This window comes from Astatotilapia calliptera, chromosome 22 (genome assembly GCF_900246225.1).
Source record: "Astatotilapia calliptera chromosome 22, fAstCal1.2, whole genome shotgun sequence".
NCBI lineage: Eukaryota > Metazoa > Chordata > Actinopteri > Cichliformes > Cichlidae > Astatotilapia > Astatotilapia calliptera.
In genome coordinates this window covers 26,647,541-26,671,624 of record NC_039322.1, presented here as the reverse complement: position 1 = coordinate 26,671,624, position 24,084 = coordinate 26,647,541, and the positions used below count along the sequence as shown (strand labels likewise).

At 41.4% G+C, this 24,084-nt stretch overlaps 1 protein-coding gene and 1 long non-coding RNA gene across 2 annotated transcripts in view; one reads left to right on the top strand and one right to left on the bottom strand.

Annotated features, from left to right (window-relative positions):
• Positions 1-14,456, bottom strand: part of kcnk9 (potassium channel, subfamily K, member 9) — a 49,003-nt gene extending 34,547 nt beyond the window's left edge. The window contains exon 1 of the mRNA XM_026156053.1: positions 12,034-14,456. Within this exon, the coding sequence (XP_026011838.1) occupies positions 12,034-12,619 (586 nt within the window). The 5' untranslated portion in view covers positions 12,620-14,456. The remainder of the gene's footprint in view (positions 1-12,033) is intronic.
• A 6,426-nt stretch (positions 14,457-20,882) lies between these two features.
• Positions 20,883-24,001, top strand: LOC113015090 (uncharacterized). Its single transcript, XR_003271056.1, has 4 exons — positions 20,883-20,987; positions 22,027-22,111; positions 23,182-23,264; positions 23,849-24,001. It is a non-coding gene; the product is annotated as an uncharacterized LOC113015090 (long non-coding RNA).
• The last annotated feature ends 83 nt before the right edge of the window (positions 24,002-24,084 follow it).

Below are 24,084 nucleotides of genomic sequence, written 5' to 3'. Positions count from 1 at the left end.
CCGAACTTGACAACGTAAGACACAGACATGAAACACATGAAGAGCAGGGGAGATTTAACATGGTTGGAAACACGAGGGGAAAATAATAACTAGAAACACTTAGGCATGATAATACAAACTTGATAACAAATGACACACAGCATGAAACACGAAGGTTGAGGGGAAACTTAAATACAGGGGAAGAAAACACAAGGAGTCTAATAACCAAATGAACTTAGATAACCTAATGAACAAAATAAACTCAAACTTAAAACGCTGGGTCAAAAGACCCAGGATCATGACAGTATTGAAGTTGGCATTCGATCCTGGAGTCTTATGTGAGGATGGTAAAAGGTCCTGCGCATATTTATTAATCCCGGTGTAACAAGAGCAAACACGTGGGATTTTTTGGTTTGTTTGATTGTTTTTGGTCATTTTTGACAAACAACTGGAATTTCATATTAACCCCACACATATGAGAAGAAAGTAAAAGCCGTGTTTGTTAAACTTTATATACCAGCTACATTTTCCCATTTTCATTCAGCATGGCTCCTCTTGTAAGCTGCCTAAGAAGGACGCCACCTGGACTCAGTGCCCCTCTGCAACAAAGAGGCACTATGGTTCATCAAGCAACAGCTCACCGAACCACACTCGAGTCTGAGTGAGGCGCTCTGCGCTCTGTTTCGTCAGTGCTGGAGTGGAACAACCAGTCATCGCAACACCGAGAGACTCTGGCTGTGAGAGCAGGGCTCCCTCCCTGGGGGATGTGAACACACACACACACACACACATATATATATATCTAGGTTTCTCTCTTCACACAATGAGAACATGCTTATAAAATGCTGTCCACATGCACTGACAGTGTTGTGATGGATGAAATCAGTGGTTTAATGGGGAGAAAGAACAGCACAGGGCACTGAAGCTTGAAATAGAATCTGTTCTGCTTGTTTTTCTCAGACTACCTACGTTTCATAGCTTCTTCTGCTGCTGCTGTAGCTAGATGTTGCTTACCTCAGCCGCAAGCTTATTGCTCTTGTGAGGTAGATATCTCTTTGGAAGAACTAAAAGCACAAAGTCAGCAATTACAACAGCATCTTGCATAGTTTTTTAAATAAGACTACAATACTGTAGCATCAGGAGTAAATTATGTGATTTATCTTAGGTTTTTGTTTTTTTTCCATCCATCCACAATCAGGATACCAGTTTGCACTGGTACCATGCATTAGTAAACTTCAGGAACATCCGGTTTTTAATCAATTTCACCTGCTCTGGATATGAGGGAAAGGGACAACAGATGCACTGCTATATTACAGATGCACTGCAATATAGCCCCCCCCCCCCAAAAGGGAATGGTTTTGCAGGTGTGACCACAGATCTTTAGTTTCTCTCCTTAGATCTCTGAGTCTTTGTCACTGCTGGAAACAATGTGTTAGGTAAGTCCAAAATATGAATCTCAAATTCTTGACTCACAATTGGGAGACACGTAGATTAAACCACCTCTATCCAGACTCTAAATGTAGCTTTTTGTTACGTTTGTTAACCTGGAAACACACCACCTTCTTATTAGCTCTGCTCACCTTAGCAAAACAGCCTTACCGTCCATGAAATTTCATCATACAATTGTGGAAATGAATCCAATTGGACCAGAAAGACCCCTACACAGGCATGCACCAAGTCATGCTTGACAAAAGCACAGATAGCTTCACTTTTATCTTTAGTGCATCATTGAGGTTATTTTGATAGACATTAGAAAATCTCTCTTCAGCGACTGAGAAAATTCTGCTGTTATCACAGGCTGAGAAGCACTTCTTACAAATAAGCAGACTGGGCATGTTACACTCCTTTATATCTTTTTATTTATCTATTTATTTATTTTTAGGATGAAGTCACAGGGCCAAACTGGGCTGCACAGAGGGACCTCATGCAAACAGTTTACCCTCTGAGCGTTGAAAACAGACCAACCGGCTCCGGAGTGAGTGACTCCCACAGTGAGCATCAGCACCACAGAAACACATTCCCATCGATCTGCGTGGAGACCTCCATCAAGCTCCCGGTAGGACACTCTAGCCAAGTGAAAATAATCTACTTGCTACAAAGTGCAGCTAGGGTAAGCGGCTCAAGTTATTTTTCAGTGAGAAGTCAGACACTATATTAACAACTTTCTTGTTTTCAGAGGAGCGGCAAGTATAAATTCTGCCAACATAATGAGGAATTACAGCTATCAGCTGCCAAACAGACTGGCTGTAATTCACAGCATCGTTTTGATCATGCATACTGGGGATGAAAAAAAGTATCAAGTGAGAAAACCTCAGAGGACATTAGAACTTGCTGGATGTACCCAGGTAACGTAACGCTGTAGCCAAGGGGATAACAACAGAAGAATCATGTAGCAAAAGCCTTGCTCGTTCTTTAGATCAGTGTTTTTCAATTAAAATACTATAAAAAAAAAAAACATCAAAGAAAAAAATCTGTACATTGTTACTTCACATTCCAGATGCAAATGCTACATTATTTCTTACAAATATGAGAGGATCGTCTCATTGAACTCAGCATCGTACATTTAAATATTCTGTGCCCGTGTTATGACATTGGTGACATGGGAAACGCTGATAGTCATTTTAAACATTTTACAGGTGATGAAGTAACACATAGCATTTGTTTGTGTGTGTGTGGTTGGAGGGGGGTGTAAATAAGTATTGAACATGTCACCAATTTTCTAAGTAAATATATTTATAAAGGTGCTATTGACATGAAATTTTCACCAGATGTCTGTAACAACCCATCAGATCCACACATGCACCTGAGCCCAAAGACTTAAGCCAGGTATAAAGACATAAAGGAGTCCAACCTGGAACCAGCAAGGTGCACCTAATAAACATGATGTGAGTTTATGAACATCTCCATTATCTAGTTTTTTTATTGTTTGCAACTTTTTTTGTTGCAGCAAGTCCAATGTTTATCAAGTTTATCACCTCAGTTTAATCCGGTCTTTAAGCGATGACGTATGAATCCTGCTTCCGGGTCCAAACTACTCTGAGTTTATCAAGGCTGTTGTGTTTCTAACATGTTTTAATGCTTTGTATCTTGTTCTGTTTAATCTTAACAAGCCCCTAAAAAACACAGTGATCACTGTCGGCCTCTCTCGGTTTTTATTACCATTGTTTATTTTAAAGCTCATTTTTAGGACCTGACAATGTAACTACGGCCCAGCCCATGCAGCAGTATATTAAAGTTAGGTTGAAACCAAGCACACCATTGTTTTTCTTGTGACATTACCAATAAGTTTGATGTGTCACATGGCCCTCTTCCTATTGAAAAAACAAAAGTTGTATCCCAGATGGCCGACTTCTAAATGGCCACCGTGGACACCACCCATCTTGAGGAGTTTGCCCCCTCACATATACTAATGTGCCACAAACAGGACTTTAATATCACCAACCATTCCCATGTTATTACGGTGTATCCATATAAATGGCCCACCCTGTATATCAGAGTCTGAGGTGTGTGTTCTCAAACAAAATTACAGGGGAAAAAGTAGACCCGATTGCAGGCAGTAATCATTTGTCTGTGCAATATTTTGTGCCAGTCGTTGACACATTTTAGTTAAAATTCTTAAGATGAAACCAACTCCGAGCTGAACCTCGTGGTTCAGGAAAAAGGTCTAAAAAATATCCACTAACACACGTCACAATGATTACTTATAGGACTGGGAAGATTTAGTACATTTTTACAGAATAGAAATGTGGTTATTTTTATTCCATTGCTTCTTAAATGATCTGAGAAGTGAGCTTTAGGTTAAAAAATGAATTAGTCAGTTGTTTGGATTGATGACAACTAAAGTCTTGCCAAATCAGTAAAAAAAAAACAACACTATGGCATTTTTAATTTAAGCCTTTATTCATATCCTTAATTGTACCATAATGTGCTATTAATCATTATAAATGTGCTGCTCAGTGTCTTGTATTATTAATGAGCAAATCACCTGGATTTAAAATACACTGTATACTCCATCATGCACTGCTTGAGAGAGGAAATCATCTAATCCGGTGTCCTTGATTTATGTGTCTATGCAAAGTAATGTGAAAGTCGTGGTTTTCCAGCTCATAACGGCATCAAGAAAATTCATATAAGACTCTGTGTTTATTTTACCTGCACAGCATGAGGTGCAGTAACTGCTGCACCACTGCCAGCCAAGAAAAGCAAAGTTGAACAGTGATGTAAAATATACATTGTATGTCCAGCTCTCCTATCAGTCCTTGAGGTGCATACAGATTGTCCATGTTGGACAACTGAATCTGTATTTAGCTCTTACTGGACTGACCCTCCAGCCCATCTCACACACACACAAACACACAACAATCACTGTCTGCATGCTTCACTTTGCCAGGACTCTACCTAACAATTCCTGTCAAGATTACAGTGTTTATTATCAAACCAGAGGATGACGAGCAAAACGCTGTTTTTAGCAGCTTGTAGCCCGACTGCAGTATCACACCAATCAGAGGACGTGCATTCTATGTAAATGGATCCTAACACATCTGCATATTGCATGTCAATCACATGTAATATGCCTTTCTCGCCCAAGCATATACCATCTATATAAGTCATACACACCATGACCAATAACACCTCAGCTTATTCAGTAAAAACAGTATGACTTATATTGACAATCAGTTAATATTTACACACTACTTTTCTACCATTAGATCATTTATAGATATTATAAAAACCTTACAGTCCATAAAGACTTGTTTTAAACAGGTGGCCTCATAAAGTACTCTCTCTGAGTGGACTGCTACATAAACCGGCCTCAGTAAGTGAGCACAGGTTCACAAAGCCTGCAAGAAGACGTGTGCTGGAAGTGCCAGTTGCTTTGCAGTGTAATGGAAACTGTGACTGGCACAATAGCTCCAACAGAGATGCAGCATCTGACTCATCTTCACAAAGAGCTTTCATTAGAAAGGACGGGTGATGAATTTATCTACGAGGACACCACTCACTTATGGAGCACTACAAAATAAAAGCATTTCACTTTACTTTTCTGAAAATAGGCTTTCACAGTTTCACTATTGAATCATGTTAAGTTATTCACCTTAGGTTTCCTCTAGCCTTGTATCTCTGTGGACAATAACGATAATAACGTGTTACTACAGAGTACTTCTCAGCTGCAACGGTCAACATTTGTAAGTTACTGGTGCTACACAAAACTGTATTTAAGGTGAAAAGGGTTAGCACTGGGGAAAAACCCACAAACCTGTAAACACTGACTTCCTGCTCGACACTAGACAGCAGTGTTTGAGCGCAGCTAGTCCATGAAGCCGCTGGAGGTTTTTTCATAGCTAAACTTGTCTGTAGCGCAGGGTACTACTATACTGTGTAGCCCTGGCAGGCCTAAACACCTAGAGCACAACATAGAGCTTTTACAGAAGCTGTGTGTTATGCTAACTAATAAAGGTTATGAGTCTACTCTTCCTGTTAGCCATTTTATACAAATAAAAGCAGTTAAATAATCTAAAGAAGGAATAAAAATCTATCCCAGATGAGCCACCACATTAATTATTACTGTTTCATCTGTTTAGTTTTTATACATGCATTTAGGTTTGCTAATTATAGATTTAAGCTAAAGCATCGTTGGATGTGGAAATTTCTGCTAGCATGCTTGTTCTACTAGCTCAATTTATTTTTTTAAATCAACTTAAAGGAGGAATAGCTTTATTTGTTTATCATGCTGATCTCTGACTATAATGTAGGATAAAGCTAAAAGACTCATTGGTCTAGATGCTTGTCTTTGATTAGCTCGTGCTAATCAAATTTGATTAACTCATGCTAATCATCTGCTGTCATGCTAATTGCTAATATGTTACTCTGATTTCGTCATTATTTTCTCTTACATTTGGCTGATATTGTTTATGTAATATGAATTGTAGTTTTGATGGTTCAAACTGTAAAAGAGGAGATTGAAAAATCTTTAATTTGAGGTATAAGACCTTATTTTATATTCGATTATAAAGCATTATGTTTTTGTTTGAAATGTAATTAGGGTTTAAAGTGGTGCTCACACTGATAAACCTTTATTAGACTGGGTGTCATGGAACACTTTGATAATGTTTTGGCACATCATAACGACACAGTGAATAATTACACCATATGTGAAACATTAATATTGACAAGAATTTTGTCACAGTTTGAGTCACTGTCCAAAAATATAACTGGTGACAGTTTTCAGTCATACCCTGAACTGTTCATATCCACTGTATAGACAAATGTTGATATTTCCAGACATTTGGCAGAGATGACTTTCACCTTTTAAGCTGTCTTTAGTCTCCTGGCAACATGAGGCAGGTGTATAAGCTCACCATAGCACGCTGTTGTTGCTCTTCTCCCTCTGAGCAGAGTTTCGGCGAGAACACTTCGCGCTCGCCACATGCTGTCATCACATTTGGAGCAATTAATCATGAGAAATAAATAGAGTGAACTTGCAGGCCGGTCTGAATCGAGGGGTGCTGTGCAGAGTGCTTACAGCTTCATCCTGGCAGCCGAGATGGGCCCCTCAAGACAGCTGCTCTGACAGTCAAGTCAATTCAGTTTTATTTATAAACCTGCAAATCATGACAAAAGTCATCTCAGGGCCTTTATACATACTAAGGCTGAGACCTGCACTAATATCATCACAGCTAGGCTCCAGTTTCAGGCCTCTGGCCTTTTCTCTCATGATCAGGAGTATGATGGTAATAAAAATTAGCTTCTGATCACGACTTGCACTATAACTTTTCCTGGGCCTAAGGCACGCCCAGGTGAGGCTTCCAGATGTAGATGATAGACCAGATTTAAAAAAAAATCATCTGTAAGTATATTAAGTATACATCCTTAATTTAAAGTGCAGCCCTGACATTCAGGGTTTTTCATCCTGCAGCTCTCCCTGTTATTACCACAATTACTATCTCCAACTCCTGTTACCACTGCTGCTGTTACAGTACAGAATTTTCAGTAGCATTTGAACTGAACTGTATTCACACTGGTCATACATTGAAAAGAATCATTTCCAGTGTTAACTCTATTAAAAACTGTATCTATTCAGTTTTGACCCTATAACTCCAAGTATATCATATTTGATACCTGAGTTTTTAGACCTCTACAGCATCTATCCTAACAGGCTTATATGTTTTTGATACAAAAATGATACAAATTAAAACTTATACAATCAATTTCCCTCTTTTTCGTTTTATGAAAGGTTCAGTAACCTGGGAATTGGCAATTTATCTCAATTTATCTCAGGAAGTTATTTTTAATATAAAATCCAAACAAAGTGAGAAGGTTAATTGCTTTGGTTTCTTTGCAGTGGCCCTCCCACAGCTTGTTTGTTCGCTCATGTTAACCAAAACACTTTTTTTTCTAAATGATGATCAATACTGAAGTAATTCTTTTCCTTTAAAACAAGATTTTTCTTTAAAAAAAAAAAAAACTAAATTAAATTACTACATTATTTTGGGATTTATGTAGTAAATACAATATATAATTTTATATAATATTTATTCACTTCACTTTATGGGTGATTCTTTTACTTTATCACCAATGAGTATGTGATGCAGTTGGACTCATGGGGTATGCATCGATATTAATAGAAAGATCTTTAAAGATTTATAGTGAGCCAATGATGAATGTACTTGGCTGAATGCTGGCAGGTTTTACAGTAAGATGGTAACCTGTCTTATCGATACGGTCATGTGATATTCGGTGTATAGTGTGTGTTTTATACCCCTGTATATGTACATAACCAAGAAAAACAACGTGTAGTACCACATATCTTAATAGAGATCTTTGTACCTCACTTGTATAGTCCCTCGTGTTCACACTGAATTTAATTAGCTTCCACAAACAGCTCATAGTTGACACAGCCCAAATTGGTCCCTTATCTTTGCAGCAGTTTCATTTCACACAAAACTACTTCCACTTTTAGCGGCTGAAATAATGACTGGAAAAACAAAACGGGTTTCATTATTTCTGAGAACAGGTAGGAGTGTAAGAATTAAAGTTCCCACTGTCAGATGAATGTTATTTTTGAGCGTGCCATCCAATCATTGAGCAAACTCATCAAATCAGAGAGAGAAAAGAAAAATCAAAGCTCCACTGCCTAAAGGCACAAACGGCTGGGTCAAATACAACCCACAAGTAAGATTTAACCTACTTGGAGTGTCAGATGAAACCTTATGAAGTCTGAAGTGGCTGGAAAATCACCAAAAAAGATATCAAACTCACATCAAGACACTTTTCTGTGATTGCCTTGACTTTCCAGTTGTACAGTGTCCCCAAGGCACCAAGAAAATAAATGCCATCTGACTAAAACCTACTGTAATATCATTGAGAGTATTGAACATATCAAACTCACTGAACTTCGCTATGACCAGGTGACGGTTTCATCTAATGAAAACTGTCTTTGTCCATTTTGTCCAGTCTGTGCTTCATCGTTGTTTTTTGTTTTGTTTTTTCTCAGAGAAGAAGAAGAACTCTCTTGCTTGATGAAAAAGCAAGGTTTGGTGATCTTGCAGGCTTGTGCTCTAAGGCACAGAGTCGTTTGCTTTCAGGTCAGATGTGCATTTTAGGAGCATTCAATCATTGGGTGGATGACTAATTTCTAACATAAAAAATTTGGTGGTTTTCAGTAAATCAGATGGATTTGTGCATTTGTTTTTGGACCGTTTTTAACTCTGGATTGAGACATATTTGACACAAAAACAAACACTAACATGGCAACCCCAGAGTGGAGCTCTGTGGCACAGAGAGATCAGATATATGACCCTTAGAAATCCTGGAAACAAATTTTAATTACCTTCATTAATTTGACACAAATTTCTTTTAAAAAGGTAAATATCAGGGTACCATGCCAGTAAATACACTATATCATATTAGTTATGTTAATCATTTATATATATTATGCAGTACTGTGAAAAAAGTCTTGGTTCCACCTACATTTTTAAAAATATTTTACTATAAAAATGGGAAATTGGTGCAGTGAGTTATAGCCAACATAAATGCAGATACAGTAGATAAAACAAAAACAGCAAATGTGCAATTCTCACTTGCACTTGAAAGTCGGTCATCTTTATTCTTCAACGCTGCCTCGACTCTCTCAGTCAAGTTTTCCTGTAATTTCTTTAAGTAGCCTTCAAGAATAATTCTCCAGGCCTCTTGAATGACTTTCAAAGCTCTTCTTTGGATGTCGACTGTCTTTTGTTTTTCTTTCAAGAAAACCCACAGTGCTTGAATAATGTTGAGGTGGATCCTCTGTGGAGGTCAATCCAATCCACACTGTTCCCCTGTGTTTTACTGTCCAGGTGTGCTTTTACACCAGTAGTGCAGTTTGGGATGATTGTCATGCTTAAAGTCACTGTTGTACGTGACCTCCTGCTTACATACTGATGAGGGTTTGAATCATCAACGTCAAATTAGGATTCATCAGTCCATGTGACCTGTTGCAGCTGATTTTCTGTTTGGTTCTTATGTAATTTGGCAGACATCACCCTTTTCTCCCTGTTGCCCTTCCTGGGTTTTTGACAGCCACCAGTTCACAGTAGATGAACTGGAGGACCAGATGTATGTGTCAGGTTCTGTGTCAGCTCTTTCATTTAGTTTTTCTGCTTCTTAAGGGCGTGACTTTCAAACACTGTTCATCTGCTGTAGATAATTTTTAGGTCTGATGCTTCTTCTTTTGCCCTTCACTTCTCCAGTTTCTGGTGCAAAAGTACTTTTGTATTCCATTTAAACTGAGTGATCTTTGGCATTTTCTATAGATTCAACAAAAGAAACAGGAGCATGTTATGTACTTTGCTAAGTTGTCTCTTGTGTTCATCTTATAATCAAAAGAAACACTTTGAAAGACCTTCAGAAAGGCTGGAGGACTTAATCTCAAGAGCACTTTCAGAAAGATTCAAGAAGGTCTGACCCCTTGAAAGTAGAACTGTAAAATATGAAAAAGCTTTTGCACAGTACTGCATGAATTTAGAATAGAATAGAATAGAATATTTACATATGTCATCTAAAGTGCAAATAAATCCAATCTGATTTAAAGAAGCGTTCCAATTCAAAAATGAGTAATATATGGCAATGTGTGAAGTACACATACAGTACTTGTTAGTGAGGTCAGTTTATTGTTGTTTTGTGGTTTATCGTGGTGAAAACAACAAAACCATCACAAGACTAACGCGAAACTAATCCTTTAAAATAAAAAAAGGTGGTGGGAGGGGGGGGGGGGTCTAAAAGAGGAACATTTATCTGTATCCTTCTTTTTTTAAATGTACCTTTAAATGAATAATCAAACTGAAGTCCCGCTGAATGCTCTGTTCGCCTGGTGTTTTACATTAGAGCACCGCAATTATAAGTCAATGCTGATTTTAACGACTTTTTGCAGAACGGCCTGACTGTGTCAGCTTTATGTTTGTGGTGCATTTCTAAAATGAAATGAAGCTCTTGTAATCAATAACTTTTTGGACAGTGTTCTTTTCTCGTCTCTTTCTTTTCTGCAGGCTGATACAATAATATAATTTCCATCCTGCACAAGTGGACTCAAAACAATTGTGTGTCTAATCCCATCCTCTTCCTCAGTTTAACGCGTCACACCAGGAAGTCAACTAAAGGTCAGACCTTCACATGTTGCAAAGGGGGAAAAAGAGAAAGAAAAGTTGGGCTGTCCTCTAAACTATTGGAACTTAAGAGTATGATAACGCATAAAGAGCGCTGTCTCCCACAGAGCTGCAGTAAATGTGGCCACTTCACCCGACGTGAATATTACAATGGCTCTCGTTGTAGCCTGGAAACAAAAGTAGATCCACCTTCACTGCGCCGTGCTGGTGTCTCTTTTAGGTGTTGCCTGGCCAGCTATGAGCCTAGTGCATTAGTCCTCCTCCCCATAAGAAAATCATCTTGAATAACACCATGTCGAGTCTCTGTGACCTCTGCGTAAAAAGAAGTTCGTTTTCGAGTTTCGGACTTTTTACAATCCCAATCTGGGCTGATTAAAAGGTCGGATTTGTTCTATTTTATTATTTTGCTGAGTTCATTTCAATTAATGCAATTAATTACAAGTCGCTTCAATCTGACATTATGGTTAGTATGATTACTAAAATGCATTACTAAAATGCACTCCGACGGTGGAGCGTAAACAAAGACAAACTCTGTTTACCCCTCCTTCCCAGCTTGAAATAAACCTTTATGACGCACATGCGTCAGAGCCAGGGGCGTCAGACTGATGTGATGTATGTTGCATTTTAGGAGACTCATAAAAATAAATGCAAGGAATGGAAGGAAAGTGGGATGGTTTGTGCCCACAGGCGGGCCCTGCAGCTGTCTTTATTTGTAGCCAAGTTGGAGCAAAGTGTTCACTGTCCTTTTTTGTTCTTGTGGAAAACCATTAAACCTAATGTAAATATAACCACAGGGACAAAACACACAGTTTCTTTTTAAAAGCAGGATCTGAGCAGGATCTCTTGGAGTGACGTCAGGTTTCAGTTGCTGAACTCTCGTCCTGCCTGCGGCTGCACTCAGAGGAACTGTCTCTTTCAGCACCAACACACCGCCCGCTGCTCTTCTTCCAGCCACAGCTTTGTCTCTCCGGCCTCTCAGGATCAGTCTCGGGGTGTCTCACAGCCTGAACTCGATCTGCTCTGTCAGACTTTCCTGGTGACGCATCGTTAAAAGTTCAAATTGTGCAGCTGCACGAAAAGAAATGATGTATGTTTCCACAGTGCACTCGAGCACATCACGCTACGTCATTCTTCCGCGTAATTTAACCTACAGGTGATGTTCAGGAGCTTAAATCTCACGAGGCTGATGACACACAAAGCTCCATTCTCACCGCGCAATTCCCTTTGGAGCAGGGAGCGAGTGCTGCAACATGTTGCTTAAAACTTTACCTACAGACGTGTACTGTAAATATGTTCCTGCTCTCCCCTAATTGTTGCTGACAGCCCGCTTTATCGCCCTAAAAATGTAACTGTCCTCGTCAAAGATCACAGTGAGCCTGTAAAGATTTATACACATGTTAGACTTTAGGCTTACCTATGGTGGTTATCACCGTGATGGCAAAGTAAAATGACCCTGCGAATTTCCACTGCACCCCGGCTCTGTGGGGCTCAGCCTCCATGATGATGCTCTCCAGTTTGCGGTAATCATCCTCGCTGATGTTATATTTCCCCTGGAGACGCTTCTCCTCGGCTTCCAGCTGCTCTTTTTCACGCATCTCGAAGTCGGACTCCAGGGCGTCAAAGACAGCGGCCCCGACGAGCAGGTATGTAAACGTGCAAATGATCAGGGACAGGGTCCGCACGTTTTGCCGCTTCATGGCCAACAGGAACCGGCGACCGAGGGGCTCATGTCCCCTCGGATTCTCCGGGAAGACGCAGCAAGCGTGGGGATAGCCGTGTGGACAGCGCCTGGAGGCGGAGGCGCGGAAAGGTGCGCTCCGGTGAACGCCGGAGTTGGAGCCCCCCGCCTTGTTGTGATCCCGGTGGCAGAAGCCCAAATCCTGCTCCTGGTTAGTGGAGAGACACAAGAGACTGCTCGAGCGCCTGGACCAGGAGCCTTGCAGCCGAGAGACCCTGCGCAAGACCTGCCCAAACCAAGTCCTCCCGGTGCGCAGTGCCATCAACAAGCTGCTTCCAAGCTCGTCTGTTGCTCTCTGTTCTCTACGTAGGTCGGAATGAACCACAGAAATCAGCACTGACGGATCCTTTCTTTTTCTTTCCTGCTCCAGTCGAACTTTGTCTGTGAGGAGAATTAAAATGTCCTACAGCCGAGCATCTTCCCGCGGGTCTTTAAGTTTCAGCTAAACAACAACCTGTTCATCCTAACATCTCCGGGATATTTTTAGCTGCCATTCTCCACACACGGGAGAGAGAGGAAGACAGAGAAAACAATCAATTTACTGTCCGCGGAACCCTCAGATCTTCCTCGCAAGCGGCGGACATCCTCATCACAAATGTGCTGAGTCGTCCCTAAGATGGGAGGGTCACGGATAAGGAGAGTGGCGGAGAGTTTGGAGTTGTTACTCACACAATGCACATGAAAGATTCACGGCTCCGTATCTGTTGCTTCATCCGCGCCTCAGCTCAACGCTTGTTGTTGTTTTAGGAATGGAAAAAAAATCCTAATAACTATCAAAACAGTTTCCATCGGAACGAAAAGTTTCCTTCAAAGGTAAATGTGTTTAGCAGCTGGAGCTGCAGGAAAAAGACACTTTACTCGTGGAATAAACACAGCTGCTCACAGCGCACTCCGTGTCCGCAGTGGCACTCATGCTCTGTTGCGCACACCGCGCTCCAAAGCTCCTCTCCCGATCTGTATGCTCATCACTTTGATTTGGGACGAAAAAAAAAGAAAAGAAAGAAAAACCCACATGTGTGTTTTTACTCCTCGTGTCGGGGTTTCTCAGTTCACCGTGCGTGTCACGAGCTGCTTGTATTTTGAAGGCTCCACATTTGATGTCACCACTCACTTCAGACGCTGCTCGGTGGGCGTCGCTCCTCCTTTTCTCAGCGTTTTTCTCTTTTTCCAAGTGTCACGATTCAGCTCTCAGTCTGCCCACTCTTGGACGCTTTCTCTCCGCAGGAAAATCAGCCCGGTGTGCAACAGATAGAGCCCCCTCCCACCCTCCTGTGCTCTCCATTACCAACGACCCCTTCCACAGTGACCACTCCTACTCATTATATGGACCGAGAGAGTTCACTTTAATGTTCACAATAAAGCTTTTTCTTTCCCTCCACATTCTGGCAGCAGCGGGAATCAGCTCTCCGGACCGGACTCAGCTGCGCATGTTAGCGCGCTCTCCATGGTGCTGAGGACAGACGGACGGAAAGCGCACTGCTCTGCACCATACAGACACGGGTTTTTGTACACATACTTTAAACAGGCACAGAAACACGTGACATGCAACAAGGAGGCATTCGAGTGCATTTTAAACAGAAAATCGAGACTGGGTTCCCACATGGCAGCAGCGGGAGACTGTCCCGCAGCAATTACAGTAATCTGATTAACAGCAGTGATGAGATTCAGCACAGGCAGCAAGTAAGAGGTTCTAGTTTTTTCTGAACTTCAATCCGAAACATTTACACTGCAGTTTGTCTGAGTTTGATCCACAGTGTCCACGTTTTACACATTCCACACAACAGTGGAGGGTAAACGCAGACAGACCATGCGTGCTGAATCCTGTGCGTGCATGCGGACTCAGGTTCATCAGACTTACGTGCCTAAAAGATCGGATTGCACTCACACCTCATATTGACCTCACCTCTCTCATGAAGTACCCAGAACTTCTCTTAAAAGGAAAAACTACGGGATTTCTACAAAGTCTGGCACATAAGTCGAATTAGAAGACGCCATCTGCATGATGTTCCTTGCTTATGTAGAGCCCCGGAGTCATACCACAGAACAGTGTTTCTTGATTTATCGTCAGTTTTATCTGTATAGCACTAAATCACAGTCACCTCATGGTGCTTTAAATTGTCCTGTAAAGTCTCTACAATAATAATCTGTGGAAACTATAAATGAGCTACTGAAATATAAATTAAGAAAAAAAATGCAGATTTGTGAAAATGTAAAATGAAAAGCGTAATGTTTTCTTCCCTGAAATCTTCAGTTTTGTTTTCTTTGTTTTTCACTTTGCCAGTAACAGTGTTCTTCTGCAAACAAGGACATAACATAATCCATGTTGTCTTACTTTAAAGGGAAATTTCCTTGCTCATCCCAACTCTACAAAAATAGAATTTTAACAACCCTTTCAATGAAAAACACAATCATGTTATTATTGAAATAATTGTTCAAATGAAAACAATATAAAAACGAATATTTCTATTTATCTAGTTTGTTAGTTCATTAGAATAGAATAGAATAGAATAGAATAGCCTTTATTGTCATTGTACAGAGTACAACGAAATTGGAGTGCCACTCCCTTGGTGCAAGTTTCAATAATAAATATAAATGTAAAATATAAAAGGTACAAAAAAAAACAATCGTAAGTACTCAAACAATAGTATGTACAATATATACAGGATAGCAGCATAATATAATGACAGTGACGGTATGGAATAGGTTCAATTGTTTTTGTGCTTATTTACTACAGTGATAGCTCTGGGAAAGAAGCTATCCCTGAATCTGTTTGTCCTGGTTTTATGTGACCTGTACCGTCGGCCTGACGGTAATAGTTCAAACAGTTGGTTGCTGGGGTGAGAGTGGTCCTTGATGATATTGCCAGCTCTGCTGAGGTACCGAGAGTTTGCAGTGACCTCCAGGCTGGGCAGAGAGCAGCCAGTGATCTTCTGGGCTGTGTTGATGACCCTCTGCAGTACTTTCCTGTCTGCAGCTGAGCACCCTGCATACCATGTTGTTATGCCGTACGTTAGGATGCTCTCTATGGTGGCTCTGTAAAATGGTTATTTAATGTGTGTCTCTTCCTGAACAGTTCAGTTATTTAATTATCATAGCACACAGACAAAAAAATAAAATAAAAATGTAGGAGAAATGGGGGTCAAAGGTTAGTCGGAGCCCACAGCTTTATTGGACCTGAGATCTAAAATACACAAATAAGAAAGCACTTTTGTGAAATACAGTATCATTCCACTACAGATTTAAAAGGTGATCTTGAGCAAGGCAGTTAATCCCGTGCAGCAGTAGGAACAGACTTGTGATATTGACAGCTGCATTTGTCTCCATGCGTCAGACAACAAAACATTTCAGTTCAGACGTTTAGAGGCACGCTTCTTTGTGCTGAACCTAAAGGTTACGAGAGCAGTCCTGTACAGATTAAAGGTCCAAATGTGATATCATAAAAAATAAAAATAAAAAACACACGAATACGACATGAATAACAATTATGACCTGGCTGTGAAAAAGTATACATTTTGGCATATCAGACCTTTGTGTTGCAGCCATGTCTCCTGGCAGTAGGCTGCTAAGTTTCTAAAAAGATGTGGTGTGAGTCACTGCAATCTGCCTTCAGTCTGACTTGAAAGGAAGAAAAAGTAGAGCTGTCCAGAGACGGCATTTTTCTTTTCCACGATCTAGGATCCTGACCTTGTGTCAGTCATGTTGAAGGACACAGAGTCATTAAATAAAACAGCAGAAGCATTTTGCACACAATTACTGGAGAGTAGGACTAAAGAGAAAGCTGACCAGCAAGGGTTCATTTGAGTCACTGCTGTTTCATTACATGCCACTTGTGATGGACCGAGCAGCGAAGGAAACTTAGGCACAGGTTAAAGTCCAAAAAAAAGATTTTTTTTTTCCCCCCCATTTAACCCAAAAACATAATTGGTTAAATCATGCAAAAAGAATCAAAATCTTGGGCCCATAAAAGAGGTCAAAATAACAGAAAATAATCACTGTGTGGCTGTAAGGGCAGCCATCACACACGCCTCCTCTTCAGGTCTCTCCCTGGGACAGCCAGAGAGAGTCTGCAGTGCAGTTATCCTTGTCGGGGATGTGGTTGATGGTGAACCGGAATGGCTGGATTGCAAGGTACCATCGCGTGATCCTTCCATTTGTGTCCTTCATTCTCTCTATCCATTGAAAAGCCTTGTGGTCCGTTTCCAGTATGAACTCCCGTCCGAGAAGATAATACTTAAAGGAGTCCAGGGAGTCCACTTCCCTCGGAAACAGCTTGCAGCTGATGAAGGCCACTGGATGACGCTCTCCAGGCGGTCCCTTTAACAGAACAGCTCCCAATCCTCTCTCTGAGGCATCAGTCTGAAGAATGAAATGTCTCTCAAAATCAGGGCTGTGCAAGACTGGGCTCTTACTCAGAGATTGTCGTAGGTCCTGAAAAGCCATCTTAGCCTCCTCTGTCCAGGTGATCTTATTGGGACTTCGGGCACCAGTCAGATCCGTCAGAACAGCTGCCCCGGCAGGGAAATGAGGGATAAACCAATGATAGAATCCTGCCATACCCAAAAACGATCTCATCTGTTTTCTGGTCTCTAGCAAGGGACAGGATTCTATGGCGGTGACCTTATCGCCTTGAGGTTTTATTACTCCATTTCCAATCACAAACCCAAGGTACTCAGTTTCAGCCTTGGCAATGGCACACTTAGCTGGATTAACAGTCAACCCTGCAGACTGAAGACGTCCCAATACCTTCCCCAGATGTTGCAGGTGTTCTTCCCAGGTAGAACTGAAAATCACTATGTCATCAAGGTAGGCTGCAGCAAAATCAGACATGATATGAATGAAACTGTGATATTGCATTCAGGTACCTGAAGTCTATGCAGAAACGAATACCGCCATCGTTCCTTGGCACCAGGACCACCGGGTGGCACCACTCGCTCTTCGAGGCTTCAATGATTCCTAGTGACAACATCAGGTCGATCTCCTCTTTCAACGGGATCAATAGACGCTCAGGTATCCTGTAACTCATTCTCCTCACAGAAGCGCCATCTTTCAACACAACGTCATGTTCCACAATGTCCGTTCTACCAGGATTTTCACTGAACACATCTAATTTACACAGGTTTCTCACCTGAGCCTGTCTTTCCTCAGGAAGGTGGTTGAGATCCAGGTCCTGAGGAGTTGGTTTTGGCAGATACTGATCATCCGCTTCCTCCTCCTCCGAAACCTCCCGGATCAGAAAGACATCTGCTTTTGGTCTCTCCACCCATTCCTTAAGCAGGTTAATGTGCGGTACTCTGCTGGAACGGGGCTGATCTCGAATGGCGACCTTATAGGTTGTTTGTCCAAGTTTCTTTTGGATCTCATATGGCCCTTGCCACTCTGGACTTTGTTGACTGGTGTCAGCAGAACCACCTGCTGATCAACGCCGGGAAAACCAAGGAGTTGGTGGTGGACTTCCGGAGACGCAGACCCACCACACTGACACCGGTGAACATCCAGGGAGTGGACATTGAGATAGTGACTCTTATAGGTACCTGGGTGTTCACCTGAATAATAAACTGGACTGGAGCCACAACACTGATGCTCTTTACAGGAAGGATCAGAGCAGACTCGACCTGCGGAGGCGGCTGAGGTCATTTGGAGTCCAGGGAGCGCTTCTAAAGACCTTCTATGACTCTGTGGTGGCATCTGTCATTTTTGACAGTGTTGTATGTTGGAGCAGCGGTTTATCGGCAGCTGAGAGGAAGAGGTTGGATAAACTCATCAGGAAGGCCAGCTCTGTTCTGGGATGCACCCTGGACCCAGTGCAGGTGGTGGGAGACAGAAGGACTCTGGCCAAAATAACATCTCTGATGGACAGAGTCTCCCACCCCATGCATGTAAATGTTGCTGAACTGCAGAGCTCCTTCAGTGACAGACTGCTGCATCCTCGATGCACGAAGGAGCGTTTCCGCAGGTCCTTCCTCCCTGCAGCTGTCAGACTGTACAATCAGAACTGCTCCCAACAAACGGAGATGTTTACATCTGCGCTGTAACTGCAATAAGTTAATTAACCGATTTGCACTACAACCTGGTTTGCCTCTTATCTGTAGTTATTTTTATTTAATTTAACAACTGTACAGTACTCTCTGTATATAGTAACCATTGTCCTTAATGTAAATATGTAAGAAAAGTTGTGTACGTTTCTGTTCTGTGTCCTGTTTGTATGTATATGTGTTACAACCAAATTTCCCCTTGTGGGACAATTAAAGGATTATTCTATTCTATCTGCTTCAACAAAGTGGACATAAAGTTAGTGCCACGGTCAGTAAGAATCTCACGAGGAAAACCAACCCTTGAGAAGAACTGTATCAGACAGAAGGCGACTGCTTTGGCTTTTATTGATCTCAAAGGAAAGACCTCTGGATATTTTGTAGCGTAATCTGTCACAACCAGCATGTAATGGTTGCCTGCTTTGCTTCTTTCTAGAGGACCAACAACGTCCATTCCTAGCCGTTCAAATGGAGGGCTGATAATTGGTAGAGACTGGAGAGGAGCTCTGGAGGGGATTTTAAGAGAAGACTTCTGGCACTGAGGGCAGCTTTTACAGAACAGTGTCACATCAGAGCGCACTGCAGGCCAATGAAAACATTTGCTAATACGGGCCATGGTTTTGTGCTTTCCCAAGTGGCCAGCCCATGGAATGGAGTGTCCCAAGGAGAGCACCACTTTCTGGACTGCTCTAGGAACCACCAACTGTAATGCTGAACCCTGCTAACGATACAGAATGCCATCTTTCAGCAGAAACTCCCCCTTGCTGTTCAATTCTTGCTCAGTCCCTTGGTTCCTCTCTGCAGCTTTCTGGAACAGAGATGTTAGAGATGAATCGTCATGTTGCATTTCAATAATATTAACAGGGATTTTAAAACCCAAAGGTAACTCAGGCTCTGTGCTAGGAGCTGATCGAACAGCAGTATGTAGAAACTTCTCTTGCAGTCTCTGTCCACGTGACTTACGAAACTTCCCGGGTGCAGTCTCTATGTCCGCATCATAGAAGGGCAAGGCATGGAGTGGGTGTAGGGACTCCTCTTTCTTCTTAGCTTGAGCTCTTGTTACTGCAACATTGCATGTATGACTAGGATTCAGCAAGTCAAACACAGGCAGATCTCGACCCAGCACTACTGGAAATGGCAGATTCTCTGCAACACCAATATTTAGAATATACGTTTGTCCTTGTACTTTGATGTACAGATCTGCTGTTGGATATGACCTGTCATCCCCATGAATGCAGCAAACAGGGATTCTCTCCACATTATTAACTTTATTTGCGGGTACAAAGTCTCGGTGCACAAGAGTCTGAGTACTTCCTGAGTCAACAAGGGCCTTTAATGGTTTCCCATCAACCTCAACCAATGTCATTTTGAACCCATTCTCAAACTCCACTTTAGGCTCCACACTTTGTCGGGGCACAAAACACATTGAGTTATTTTTGTAGAATTCTTTGGGCACATCGGTTTTGTGTGGCCCTCCATCCCACACAAATAACAAATCACAGTCTTGGGTGGAGGTCTTGACGGCATATTGACAGACTGGCTCTTTGGAGGTTTACTCACCCCTGCTTTCTGGTAGTGAAGGACAGATTTTGAAACATCTCATTTTCAATGCTGTGTGGCTCCATGGCTCAGGAGACAGCATTCTCAAGTATTGTTCTAAAATGAATATTTCACCAACCTCATGCACAGTCTTTTCTTTTGGCTTTACCCACTTCTCATAACTCTTTCCTCCTCTTCAAAAAGCCCTACCTCTGGTTGTTTATGTTCCTCCATTTGAGGCTCAGGGACTGGAGAGGTACGAGCTTGCACTTCTACCTGCAACAGCTGAAACTGATGTTGCAGTGCTCTAAAGCGCTGTTCCTGGCAGGTAAACTCCTCCCTTCTTCTTGCTTCCTGGGCCTCCTGCTGACCCATATGAGAACAAAGGATGGAAATCAGTTCTGACATTGTCAGCTCCTTACCTTGGCTCTCAGTGCTATCCACCCCTCCAGAGGCTCCATGTTCCTCTCCTTCTTTCACTTGCTCTACCACTCCAACTGGCTGGTTTTGACAATCTCCTTTTGCTCCTTTGCCACTCCTTCCCATTCTGTGCATGGCTTGATAAGTGAAGAGGGAAAAAAAGAAAAAAAAATCCTGTGCCTTCAGCTGGTATCCCACTTCTGACACCACTTGTGATGGACCGAGCAGCAAAGGAAACTCAGGCACAGGTTAAAGTCCAAAAAAATGATTTTTTTTTTTTTAATTTAACCCAAAAACATAATTGGTTAAATCATGCAAAAAGAATCAAAATCTTGGGCCCATAAAAGAGGTCAAAATAACAGAACTCTACTCAAAGTTGCCAACACTACTAATAACTCAAACAAACTGACCTAACTGACCAGACAAAGGGGAAACTTAAATAGTGGCTGATCAGCCCACAAAAAACACGAGAAGGGGTAAAACACACAAAACCTAACTAAACCAAACATAATGAACTCCAATTCCCCCCCCATGGTCCTGAGTTATGGCATGAACCAATTTGTAGTCTTCCTTTAAAGCTCGCTCCGCCCCTTTTCCACCTCTTGGCTCCTTAATCAAGGGACTGGAACAGCTGCAGCTAAGGTAACTCAGAAAACAAAAGATTAATCATACATAAGTGTAAACTAAAATGTGCACTTATTTTAGAATGCAGTGTTATGTGGATATGTGAATTAATTCTAAACCAAAACCAGTTATTTATTGTCCTGTAAATTAATTCCTATATTTAAAGACAGACAAATCTGAATGCAATGTTATGTATAAGTCTCTACACTAACATGGTGGATATTACCACTGTGTGGCTGTAAGTGCAGCCATCACACCAATACAACGATTTCTATGCTGTCACAACACACAGTAGCTATAATAGATATGAACACCATGTCTGCCAGAGTCCATGTGCCTAAGAAATGAAATAAACCCGGGTAAAGCAACAAAAATGGCACCAAACAGAATCAGAAATTATGGTTCCCCTTTCTTATATTAAAACATTCCACCTTAAAACAATGAAAAATAAATTAGATGACTCATTACTGAGTGGTTTAGTGAAGAAGGCCCTGGAGTGGTACAGGATTAGGATCCAAATGCAGGCTCAAGACAGCTGAATGAACAGAAACCAGAAGGTGGGTAAAGTAAACCAAAAGCTCACGAATGTAACAGACTGACACCCACCTGGGTCCACTCAGGCCCCGGTGGGGTGGAAACATCAAGAGGGAGGGACTGAAAAGCAAAATGAATACAGGGAGCAAATTAAGGGGAAAAATTGGAAAAGGTCGACCAAGCCACAGAGCTAGGTGGTGGAGCAGTTTATGGACCCAGTTGGGGGGCCGGTGGTGGAGATGAATTTTGTGGTAAATTACAGCAGAGTTTTGTTGCTTTCATGTTTATATATTTATTTTAACGTACATACAAGCGTTGCAGCTTCACTGTAAATGCGTTGGAACCAGCGTTAATTAGAGATGTGAGTTTGCAGTTCACATAACACATGCAGAGACTGAACAACCAACCTTCCAATTAGTAGATGACCTGCTCTAGCTCCTCCTGCAGCCACCCCAGTAGCTGAAGAGCAACACAGCCCAGTTATGATGTCTCATATATGGAATAACTAGTGATTCGTTTGCAGAGATAAGTGCATGTTTGAAGAGGCGTGGCCTACAATTGGGACAAAAAGGAAGGTTATGGAACCAACAGCTGTCCAAATCTGAAAGGTAAAAATGGTGGACATAAATGACATAAATTAATACATCTTTTATTTGTGATTTGTAATTTATACCAGGGGCTGCAAGGTGAGTCAACTGTCCATATTGTAACTGGTTCAGGGCAAGATTGCAGACAGTTTGTTGCACTTTTGGAGAAGCATAATGGTGAATATGGTGACATAAGCTACCACAAAGCATTTTCACCTTAGACACTGAACCTGACATTTGATTGACTTGTTCAAGCTTTCTCTCACTTAAATAAGATAACTGAAAAACTGAAGATAAAGTAATTAAACTATATGCAGTGTATCAATAGCACACTGTATAAAGTTAAAAATCCTTTGAATTTTGCAAAAACATGTTTTGTTGAAAACTGGTTTTGGGAATGTTTATGAAATAGTGATCAAATCTTGGCATTTTTGCTGCGTATTTCACATTTTCATCCTCCAATTTTCACTTACATCTACTCTCACCAGTAACAGTTTATTTTAAAAAAAATCAAGTTAATATTGAGTGGAACTGAGATCAGCTTGTTGGCATGCCCTGTGGCCCTGTAAAAAAGTGAACTGCCCACCCCTGTCCTAACATCTGTGTAGTCTCCTCTCAGTACGAGCTGTTTACTACAGTGTGAGTAAATCAGGAGCGCTGGCAAGATATTTCTTCCTTCTCCACAGCCCCCCTCCATCTGGTGGTGCCTGAGACGAACTTAGCTGGCCTCTGCCAAAAACTGACCCTGGTTAGAAACATATGGGGATAAATCTGCAGTAAGATGAGAAAAACACAGTGATGGAAGTGGAACCCATATACTCCTAATTAGAAAGCAACCCACAGCATGAGAATAGGGTGACGGTGGAGTGCGAATGAAAACTGAACATCCACGATAGCCCTGAAACACGTATGATTCATGCTCTTTAACTGTTACTGTTCATGTTTGACATCCCATTTTTTTAAAACCAGAAATGCAAGAAATTGACGTGGATGATACCAAACTCTTTGTCAAATGCAAAAGCTTTTTATAAACTTGAGTTATTTTTTTATGCATTTTTAAATGTATTTATGTCATTTCCTTTTCTATAAAGCTTTCAAAGGGGTTTTCTTTCCTCCTAATTTGAGATTCTGAAGGAAACCCAGCAAACTTGACCCAAGACTCATCTTGACGCAGGTAAGAAGCCGAATGTGTTCATAAACCAAGCCATCGACCAGCGGTTCATAAATGCAGCCATTTAAGAGTCTAAACAGCTCCACTAATCAGCAGCGTCTGGATCTGTAGTTGCTCTATATTTAGCTCATAGCTCAAGTCTCAGCCCACCTACAGAACTGTTAATGCATTTCTGGAGATGCTCCGAGAGGAAAGTTTAATAATGGCAACTTCTCAGATTAGTCTCCATGGTAATGACACAGAATTCACTGTGCGATCGCTCTTCTCATCATGGCTGCACAGACACAAACATATTTCTGAAGGCTGCACGCGGGAAGAATTTCTCTGCATATGATCTGAGATGACAGAAAATGTCCACAGTGATGAGTGAGAGAAGTTGGAAATTCAACCCAGATGGATTAACTGACTGACAGCCGAGTACTCTGATTGGTTAACCCCAACCCAGTTGGAAATACCAGCCACAAACAGGAGATACATTAATGTCAACTAACTGGTTTGTGCTAGTTGACAAAATGTTACTGTTTATGTAATGCTGCACAGCTAAGAGCACTGAATAAAGTACATTAACCTTTTATTTCTCTTTTTAGCGTCCTGGTGGCATCAAGTTCTTCAGATGAGCAACAGAATTATTTTTATTACGTCTTTTTTTGTGTGTTAAAAAAAGAGAAAATAAACAACTTTCTTCACCTACTGAGAAACCAAGACCAGCCAACAGTGCAATGGAAACTGAGAAAAATGATCTGCTGATGCACAAATGTTTCTGTGTGGGTTTGTTCTAGTAAAGGAGTGCTAGTGTAACGCTGTCTCCTTGTTTTGAAACTTG